Source organism: Daphnia pulicaria, chromosome 6, assembly GCF_021234035.1.
Source record: "Daphnia pulicaria isolate SC F1-1A chromosome 6, SC_F0-13Bv2, whole genome shotgun sequence".
NCBI lineage: Eukaryota > Metazoa > Arthropoda > Branchiopoda > Diplostraca > Daphniidae > Daphnia > Daphnia pulicaria.
Genome location: NC_060918.1, coordinates 22,286,867 through 22,297,045, shown reverse-complemented (window position 1 = coordinate 22,297,045; position 10,179 = coordinate 22,286,867). Strand labels below are relative to the sequence as shown.

Below are 10,179 nucleotides of genomic sequence, written 5' to 3'. Positions count from 1 at the left end.
GAAATGAGTATTAAAATATGCAATGCTTAATTTATTGAATACGAGAAGTAAAGAAAACAACTTGCATTTCTGATTTTCTTTTTCTAAAAAAATGAAAGGTTAGAATAGAGTTATCACGATTTGGCATCGTAGCGCGCATTTGAATGCCATCAGTTTTGTTTTGATCGTTTTGACTTTTGATGTAGACCGTTTTGAAACGTGTGTCATCGTCGTTTTCTGCTGAAAAATTTCGTTTATTACTATTAACAAAGTTGATTGGAGAAAATGGAAACCCACGTTCGAAATTTTCGAGATCGGTATGATAACTTGGCACTGTTGGTGATTTCAAATTGTGTGAAATTCTCCAAAAACGCGTCCAACGCCCGTGAAGAGGAGCAACGGAAATTGAAATACAGTGAAGACTTGGCCAAACGAATTGCTGAAACGGAAGCACAAACGGCTTTAGTTGCAGAAGGAGATTTAAAAGTCCAAGACAAAAAGAAGAAAGTCCTTCAGAAAAATGCTGAACTGAGGGCAAAATTGAAACAAGAAACCATCAAGGCTGATGACCTGCAGTCGGCAGCTCAAAGGGAGCGATCCAGTAAGAATATTCACTTTTCCCATTTTCATTCAAGTCAAGTGAAGTTAATGTAAATAATATAACTCTAGGGATAGAGAAAGAAGAGCAATTCTCCAAAAAGAGTCAAGATAAAGCCAATGTACTCTTGAAACCATATCACGATATCTTGGGTGTGACTTTCCAGAATAGCACAGGATCTGAAGTTTCCCTGAGGTTCATTTTCCAGATGCCAAATGGCAAGAAATGTATGGTAAAACTGGCAAGGAATGGACTAAAAAGTAATAATTTCTCATACAGTATCTTTTTTTTTTGGTTTCTAACATGTAATTGAAATTTTGTTCGCAGTTGTCAAGTGTACCCCTATGCTTAAAGATCTGGAGAAACTGGAAACCCAACTGGCCAAGACTAACGATTTTTCAGGCTTTGTGGTCCATTTACGGTCACTCTTTATTGAAAAATTCACCTCTTGAATTACTATATCCTCGCAATTTTTGAATACTAAAGCCATGCACGAAAGTAATGTATGAAACGTGTGTAATAAATTCATTATTTCTTCACTTTTGACAAAAACGAAAAAAAAAAAGGTCAGCATTTATTTTAGTAGCGATTCGGTCACGATAGCAAAAGTAAGAAAAAAATTGGGAGCGGATTAGATTTTTGCAGATAGAGAGAGGCAAACCGGAAAACAAAACAAAAATAATTATGTTATCGTTGGTAGTTCATACTTCTTCGACGTAGGTTGCCGGGAAGATGCCCACCGTTCCGCTCAATTCACCCAGCCACCATCCATCGGCTTGTTTGTCGTGAATATTGATGACGTCCCCTGGTTGAATGCTGAGCTCATCGTACATGTTGGCGGCGTAGCTGTACAGTGCTCGACACTTGCCCACCGAGGGCACAATCACTGTCGTGTTGTCGGTCGTCGTCGTCGACGATGAAGACGTGGATCCTGCATTGCTGGACACGCCGCCATTGCGTTGGATGACGCTGTGTGACGAAATTTCTCCATCGCTGCCCTGACTGCTGAATTCATCAAAGTCGCTGTCGACTTGCCCGGAATTGCCGTCACCTGTTCCCCGTCCGTCCTCATTGATCTCAATCTCAATGTCTTCGTTGTCGATCCAGTGCGGTAATTTGAGCACGCTCTGCATCATCCCTTGCTTGTCTTTGTGTACCTAATGAGAAAACAGTGGTTTATATTTCTCTCCGATTTTTAGTTGATCAAGGGCTGGTGACTTACTGAAAGATATTTGAAGAGAGGATGATCCACTTTGCGGTATCGAATTGGCTCCAGTTCGTGTGCGCTGTTGTGCAATTTGACGCGAGTCATTTCCAGGAATGCCAACATGCTGCGCAAGTGGAGGAGTTTCTCGTGCACTTCCAGCTGCGATTCCTCGCCGCCAAAGTGAGGTGACTCTTGCAAAGCTTTGGCCAAATTCTCAACGCCGCGTCTACCACGTGACTCCCGTTCCAAGTCGGAACGGACCCAGTGGAGGCAGCGCTCTAAACTATCCTTGCGACGTTCCCGATTCATCACATTGGACATGTGCTCGGCGTAGAAGTCGGGCAGGAGTTGTTCGGCAAAGGTCGGGGCGGAATCACGGAGCGACGACACGCTCTGCAGGTCGATATCGATGTTGCACGTCGAAACCGGCTCGACCAGTCTGTCGACGGCCTGGCACATTTTGGGGCAATAATCGCGGAAACAAACGTAATACTTGGACAGCAAGTCTTTCAACTGCTCCAGTCTTTCCTGTTCCAGAGCGTGAAAACATCGGCCACCCCGCTGGGTCGTCGATTCCCACTCGAGTCGAGACCGTTCGGCTTTCGTGCAGCATGTGTAATATTCCCCTTCAGCCTGAAATGCCAAAAGCCGGAATGTCACCCATCATAATTCCCTGTCAGGTAGTAGTTATTGATTTTATACCTTTCGAACGGCTTCTTGCGTCTTTTTACACTTGGCTTCCAATTTGGCCGTCTCCTTGTCGGTGAGGACCCGTGGTTTGTTGATAAACACCTGGTCTTGCATTTTCTCGTTCTCCCTGGCGCTCATGTAGCAGTGCTTTTTGGCTTTGGCTTGGGCGGACCTCCATTCCGCCAGCATCCGGCCCGTTTTGTCCACACCAGACTCGACTGCCTTGCGCACTCTGTGTTGCGATTCGACAGCCACCTTCAACGGTTTCACCAATTCTTCCGACAGCGCCACCGACAGCGATCTGAATAGCACCCGAAAATAAAACATAATTGAATTATTTAACAATTGATCCAGCTGTTTCATGCATCAAAATATTTTGAGCCGGAATTTCGTCGACTTTGACGAGTCAGTGAGGCATGTTTCGATCCCGCAATTTTCAACAAGAAAACGAGTTTTATATTTTAAGGAGATGCACAGTTATTATAGAAAACACGAATTTTCAACGTAAAATCACGTCCGTCTCTCAACCGGAAACTTGGCTGGCTGTCGCAACTGACTCCGTTACATTTGAAAGATAAACAAATAAAAACCCAAACGTTGTACTTTTCCCCGTGAAATTCGCCTTCAGTGAAACCTTCGGACACTTTTGATGGATTACGTCACCAATGTGATATTATGCGTCAAATATGGTAAAGTTGGGAGGAAAAACACCGACGCCCACGTTTCCCTCGTTGGAATGAAAATTGAAAGTTGGAAAGGCGCATTTTGCGTGAATTAGAAATGTGGATAGGCGTAAATCATGTTTCATGCGATGGCCATTTCTGCGTTTGTGTAAAAATGTAATCAGACGAAGAAAAAAGTCGGGATCCCCAAATATAGTACGGCGAAGGTCGTCCAATTCCTTATTAACATGTTGACGAAAAAGAAAGCTATTCCCATTTTGAGAGTGTTTGGCCTCAGTTGAGCTGTAACCGTACATGGAATGGTGAACCCAGTCGCCTTGAGCGATAAACCGAACCTTCTCCATTTGCAAGAAGAAGAAGACGACACTCTTGGGGTTTTAAACACCAATGAATATCGGCATCGGTTTCCTGTTTGGTTATTTACCAAATACTCAATAAGTTAAAAATTCTGAATTAAGTTTGAGCCAAGCTAAAAAGAGACAAAAGGGGAACGAAGAATTAGGACATGGTGTGGAGATTCTGATGAAAGCTGCGGGATAGAACCTTGGGTATATTCCAAGTAGTTCCATTTCACCACGCCATCGAATAATCAAAGAAGATTTAAACCAGCCTCGCGGCGGTTAACGTACGTAGTACACAAAAGCGGCTCGTGTATAATAACGACGTTATAAAGAATCACGAAGTCGCGGTTGCGTGGAACTCGTCAGATTCCAATTTCCTCCCACCTTTTACTAAATTTTTAAAAAACAAAATAAAAATATATCTTCCCGGTGACTCTCTTGTTTTTAACGGGGGTTGATGCTACTACAAATAATAAATTTCGGTGGCTATACACCGTAAATCACTTACTTGTGTAGTTCGGCTTCCGATTCCATTTTCATGGCAACTGCAGACCATCCGGCCGTAACGGTCCCGTGCGGTCCCTGCAGTTCACCCGTCGTTTTCAGCAATTTCGACGCTAATTTGGCCAATCCCTTGGCGTAACTCGCCTCCAGCTCCGACCTGTATTTTGTGTTGGTTGCGCGCACACGGAAACAACAACAACAACAACAACATTTTGTGTTAAAATAACAGTCGACACCTTCCTTTTTTCGCGCAAGAATTACAGTTACAAAGTCCATGATTAGTACACAACACATTTCCGGGATGTCCGTCCAATAGACTGGTCAATTTTATCCCCCCCCTCTCTAATCGAGTTAAATTGCATAGAAAAATCAGTAAATGAAATGTTTTCATCGGGTATTTGGGAGAGTCTTTGTATGCTTTTTCCTGGTCGTCGTGTGTGCCGCTCTCGTGAGCAGACCCGTGACCGACATCTCCCACGGTTTTGTTAACTTGTAGCCCACAGCTGACTATATTTGTTCAACGACTAGACACTCTGTGGGGCCTCAAAAACGAACCATATTATCTTGAAAAGAAATGCCAAAAATGTAATCCACTTTCTTTTAATTACGTGAAGACGAGAAAGTGCACTAGCAACTAGAAATTATTTTTCCAATTCATCTGTTTTTTCCATTTGTAATTTACCCCAACTAGAAAATTTGAAGCGAGTCCAGTGTATATTTCTCTTTTGATGAAAAACACGACGACCACATCTTTTGTATCGTTCACGATTCAATGACTCCGGGAGGAGAGAGACCCCAATTCAGCGACCCACTAACATTTTCACACTTTTTGTTACGTCTGGAAAAAATAAAACGCCCCACGAAGTGAAAGGTGAACATTCCTTTTGGCCAGGTGTTTTTTTTACGATATACGTTTGTAGGTATAACAGATAAAACTGACCTCTCCTGGAGAATGGCTGACAGTTCTTTGCACAGGTCACCGCCCTCTTTGACGTGAAGTCGCAGCTCCTCGAAACCGTTTTGACTCTTGAAAATGAGAGAAAAAGAAATAATTAATAATCGTTTTATTATCAAACACGTTCATTGAGCCCAGTTGACTGGAAAATTGTACGCAAACTGTTTTTTTTTTGTTGCATTTTATTGTTCGACAGTTTGAACGAAACTAGACGACGCCCTTTTTTATGATTACGGCACCACGAAGTTCACCCCTCCTCACATTCACCCACGATTTTAACCAAAGCTCCTAAATGATGCTCAATTTCCAGTGAAAAAATAATTTTCTTGGAAACGGCACGTGACTGGTTGAAGATGACTCACAACAAAGGGAAAAGAACTTCTCCCAAGGACGAGACCCTTTGGAGTTAATGGCCATTGCAACCCGCAGATGTTGTTGCTGGATCGCCTCTGGTCACAATTGATAAGAAATGTAGAAGAAAAAAAAAATCTTCCGGAAATTTCATATTTTGTTTCGGTGGATAAGAGAGTGAGGGGAAAAGATCTGATAGGGAAGAATTATTTATATGGTAGCCGGTTTAAAGTTCCAGCTTAGAAAACAAAAGAAGGTCTTCTTCAAAAAAGTGTTCCAGATATTTCTTAGCCCAAGACAAGACACACATGGCCAGCAGAAAGAACGGAAGGGGGGAATTCCGCTGGCCTGCTGGAGTGTGAGACTACAAAAACAGGCAGCAGCAGCCGCCGCCGACGACTAAAGGAAACATCAACCATTTCCGTTTCAAGCGAATAACCAAATAGTTTGACCAAAGGGGAAACATTTCAAGAGCCAAAAGTTGTGTCACACAAAGACCTTTTTCTTTTTACCTTTCGGCTGGATAATCTGCGCAAATTAGGGACACTGACCATACTGGATATGGTCGTCATTTTCTTTTTGAGGGGAAAATTTGTTTTCTCCCTTTTAAAATGCGCAAAAAAGTTTCGATAATTTTCTAATTCGTGTGGGAACTGGGCTTCTCTTTTTTTTGGCGAAGCTTACACACGAAAGGTTGTGTGTTAAAATAAAGCCGGAACACACAGACACACACACAGAGAGAACGCACTTGACTGACTGGTTTCCTTTTCAGAGAGTTTTGCTCACTTGTTTATTCACCGCGAGTAACTTCATCAGAAACGCAGCAGATTCGATTCGGGGGGGAAATGAAAATTAGTTTGTCTGTCATGTCTGAAATTCTCTTCAGCCATAAATTCACTATACTGCTGAACGAATCACGAATTGTGTAGAATAATCACGGCAAGAACTGAGCAAAAATAACACACGACGACGCAAAGAGATGAGGTGACTTGACTGAGAGCCTTTTCTGTCGGGCTTCTTGCTTTTGTAATATCTAGGCCGTCCGGTCAGCTATAACCTGCACCGTGAGCTGATGTACAGTCGAATACAAGGACAGACAGAAAACGAGTAAAAGAGAGGAAGAATGTGATGGTTGGTAGTGGTGGTGGGGGGTTGGACTTGGAAAAAAAAGAAAACCATCGGGAAAGAAATTTCGAAAATTGAGCTACTTCCAACGCCATCTATCAACCAAACTAAACACTGGATGTAAGTTGGAAACGCATAAAATAATCTGCTGGTGCCGGTCTCGCTTGGAAGAATAAAGAGGAAAAAAAAAAGAATCTCTGCAACGTTAGCCTCTTTTCTTCTTTACGACCGTTCCAGAAGAACCCACTCCAAGTAAATAAACGGCCGAACTCAAACACACAAAAAGAGTGGACACTTAACACATTTTTACGCAAAAAAGTGCTAAAAAGAGGTTAGGGACCGTGGCAATTCTACACGGACTTGTTCTCATCGCAGTGAAATCTAATAAATCTCAGCTACACAATAGAGCCTACCGTTACCAACACAACAACAACACGGACCCAATTGCAGACGTTTTTTCCAATTTTAAAAACGTGAAACATCTCGCGGGAGGGGATTCGTGATTCGATCGGTCACTTCCTCCTCCATTTGATTATGTACGCGATATTGAGGTCAAAAAGGAGGACCAGAAAAAAAAAGAGAACTCGTCCATCAAAATTTAATCGTCCCCTGTTTGTTGATCTAACATGTTGGTTGTTGTTCTGCTATTTCTGCTCAAGTCATCATCTTGTCGTGGAACGGTAAAAGAAATACTGCCGCCAGTATGGGAACGACCGCTGTAGGATTCTCAGTACGGCTCACGCGCCTACATTGTCACAAGAGAAATGGCGTGGAATTAATAATAATAAAAACTGAAAGAAAATAAAAAAGATCCAATTGTTTTTCGTCCAAATTTCACTGGAATGCTAATGATGGTCTAATGCAATAATAATATCATTCGAAATAGAGATGGAAAAAAAAAGTCCAGTTATGTAAAGAAACATTGTTCACGACGGGGTGGAGTCTTTTGTTTCTGGTGCGTGAAAACTCCCGCGGAGCTCCTCGTAAAAAGATTTATACTGGATAATATTCCAGAGAGCCCGTTAGATGGTTGACCTTTTTGCCGAATAAGAAGAGGAGAAGGAAGGAAATTTATTTCTGTATAATACTACCTTGGGGATATCTTCAATCCAGTCGGCAGCTTCTCTCAATTGGGGCAGCCATTGCTTGTGCTGGGCGGCGTGCCTGTAGCGCACCTGGAGTCGCGTACTCAGCAATTGCAGGTGCTGGACGAGAGGCTCAGCCGCCCGGACGAGCCCGTCGCCAGCCTCGCCCATCGTATCGGCGATAGGTCGAACGATATTGTCCGTGACGTGTTGGGCGATCCGGTTGAGAGCCTCTCCCGTACTGTAGGCTCCGGCCGACAAATTCGACCGCAAACTTCCAAATATTTCGCCAGCGCTGTTGGTCAAATTGGACGAAGTTCCACTCCGGCGACGACCTCCTCCAGTTCCACCGCCACCAAAAGTGGTGATGGACGACAAGGAGGGAGTCGGTGTAGGGGCGAGTGAGGACAAATCCAGGCGGATGCGATGCTCCGATGAGGTTCCGCCGCGAATCGACGCATCGTCGTCATCGAGATTGACGGAAATGGAATCGATGATGACTGGGCTGTCGTGGGCCACGCTGTAAATGTGCATGGAACTGTTGAGTAGTTGCAATTGATTGCGCAGCATTTCTTCGTCGCTGGGTGATGTGGATGCGGATGAGATTTGATGGTCGTCGTTGGTCGAGATGGTGGCCACCACCTGCTGTTTGCTCTTTCGCACGGGTTTGACGACGGCGGAGACTTCCTGCCGAGAAGAAGAAGAAGAAGAAGAAGAAACGGTGGAGGAATCAGCTGAGGAGGACATGCCCGAATCGTCGCTGTTTTTATCCTCGTCGCCATTGCTGACAATAACATCACCACTAGGACGGCCGCAATCTTGCTCACGGCGATGGTGAACGTGGTCCGTCAGCCGGAAACGACCAACCAATTCTTCGTTGAGCGCTGCGTTGCTTTCTAAACTTTCCAGTATCCTCTCCACTTCGGAAAAGGCAGCATCCGGATCCCAGCGGCCCCTTTCTTCCTCCTCGAAACTGCTATCGGCGTCGTCAGGATCTGCCAGGGCGGGAACAGCTTTCCATAAATCCCTGTCGTCGTCCACTATTTCTTCTTCTTCTTCTTTTACTTCTTCTTCCACAACAACAACATCCGCCGAGGAAGACGAGACGGTCGAGTCGTTAAACAAGTCCCTCCTTTGCTGCAAAATCCTGCGGCGTCGCTCCGAGATCTTTTGTTTGATTTCCTTCATCAACCGGTCCTTCATCTCGGCTTGTTGGTCGTCTTCTTCGACGATCGCCTTCATCAATTTCTTGTTGTGATTCACCACCATCTGGACGTCAGCCACTGGCGGCGCTGGAATTTGATACGAGTAGCCCAATACTTCGGCGGCCGCTTTGGCTGGCGGATCAGATTGGAATTCGATGACTTGGTTCATGGATGAAACATCCTTGCCAAACAGATCGCACAATCGATTGAAAATCTTTTTGTCGTTGGTCACTTCACCACGGCTGCTGCCAGTAGTTGCTGCTGCTGCTGGATTCACTTTGGCGGAAGGCGGCGGTGGTGGCGGAGGAGCTGGTTGTTTCGGCGTGAATGTCTTACGGAACGTGGCTCCTTCCAATAATTCCTTGACGGAAGGCTTCTTGTTGGAGAATTTGTAACTCGACATTTTTGGCTCGTCACTCCAACGGCTTCACAATAATCAGACACTCAAACGTGGAAGACATAGAAGTGAGTTAGCACTTGCACGTTGCACGTAATAAGAAAGACTGGGCAAGTGGCCGGCCGGACTGAGTTGGTGGATCCGTCGCTGACGGAAGTTGGTGTGAAACTAGCCGCATCGAGTCCTTGATTCCAGCAGTTATGACTAAAAGACGACGACGATAGTTGAAAACCTTTGCGAGAGAAAAAGAAGCGCCAGGTGTGTGTGGCTGTTGGCGTGTGAGAGCCAAAAGTTGCCAGCGTGAGCGGCGCGGTCATCCACGCAAGTCAACGCCCGCTCTGTCCAACGTCTACATGTACCAAAAGGAATGAATAAAAAAGAAGAGAAGAAAACAACCCTAGGCTGGATCTTCTTACTGCTGCTCGGTGGTGGTTAGAGTGTGGCCACCGGGCGCTTGTTAACACGTTTTTCTCAGGCAAAGAAATAAAAAGAAAAATATTTCTTCTTCTTCTTCTATTTTTCGGGAAATGAAGATTAAGGAAAGTATTCAAATAGAACGACGATTACCACCGCCCACAACACCAAGTTATTATTACTTTCCCTTCAATTGGTCAATTATTGTGACATGAACGTTCGTTTGGCCGCCGAATCTTCCGTTTTCTTCAGCGTCAGTTTTCAAATGTTGGAAAAACATGTAAAATCTTATGTGATTGAATCAAGGGTTACGACAAATAAAACGTGTAAAAAGACACCGGAAAAATTGGAACTTCCGCTTTTATACGGACGGTCGTAAAACCAGTTCGAATGTTTTCAACGATATAAAAACTATTCCAATCGAAAAATAATTTTTAAATAGTGGCCCATCACGTTTTCCCACAACCATACAAATAGAAAAAACTCTGTGTGGTTATTTTTAGATATCATCAAGAATTTCGATCGTTAAAATCAGTGAAACTTAACTAGCTTTACCCAACTATAAAAACATTTCCAAAATAAATTGTCGGCAGCTTAAGTTACCTCATTTGAGAAGGTGTTGTAGCGCATCGTGTGGCGGCCAGA

The 10,179-nt window shown here is 44.1% G+C and overlaps 2 protein-coding genes across 2 annotated transcripts; one reads left to right on the top strand and one right to left on the bottom strand.

Annotated features, from left to right (window-relative positions):
* The first annotated feature begins 139 nt into the window (after positions 1-139).
* Positions 140-1,116, top strand: LOC124342846 (kinetochore protein Spc25-like). Its single transcript, XM_046796033.1, has 3 exons — positions 140-580; positions 649-837; positions 905-1,116. The coding sequence occupies exons 1-3, from the start codon at positions 265-267 to the stop codon at positions 1,027-1,029; spliced, it is 630 nt and encodes a 209-aa protein (XP_046651989.1). The 5' UTR covers positions 140-264; the 3' UTR covers positions 1,030-1,116.
* On the bottom strand, positions 1,077-9,550 carry LOC124342573. The gene is made up of 6 exons (XM_046795574.1): positions 7,525-9,550; positions 4,943-5,028; positions 4,007-4,159; positions 2,487-2,775; positions 1,800-2,417; positions 1,077-1,734 (listed from the first exon to the last, which is right to left on the bottom strand). Exons 1-6 carry the CDS (start codon positions 9,124-9,126, stop codon positions 1,279-1,281), a joined length of 3,204 nt encoding a protein of 1,067 aa, XP_046651530.1. The 5' UTR covers positions 9,127-9,550; the 3' UTR covers positions 1,077-1,278.
* Positions 9,551-10,179: the final 629 nt, after the last annotated feature.

Excerpts from the sequence above, each read along its gene's own strand:
- LOC124342846 (XM_046796033.1), top strand. The coding sequence starts at position 265 with ATGGAAACCCACGTTCGAAATTTTCGAGATCGGTATGATAACTTGGCA. Across the intron at positions 581-648 it reads AGCTCAAAGGGAGCGATCCA|GGATAGAGAAAGAAGAGCAA; the intron begins GTAAGAATATTC and ends ATATAACTCTAG. Across the intron at positions 838-904 it reads GGCAAGGAATGGACTAAAAA|TTGTCAAGTGTACCCCTATG; the intron begins GTAATAATTTCT and ends TTTTGTTCGCAG.
- LOC124342573 (XM_046795574.1), bottom strand. The coding sequence starts at position 9,126 with ATGTCGAGTTACAAATTCTCCAACAAGAAGCCTTCCGTCAAGGAATTA. Across the intron at positions 2,776-4,006 it reads TCGGAAGCCGAACTACACAA|ATCGCTGTCGGTGGCGCTGT; the intron begins GTAAGTGATTTA and ends GGTGCTATTCAG. Across the intron at positions 1,735-1,799 it reads CTCTCTTCAAATATCTTTCA|GTACACAAAGACAAGCAAGG; the intron begins GTAAGTCACCAG and ends TTTTCTCATTAG.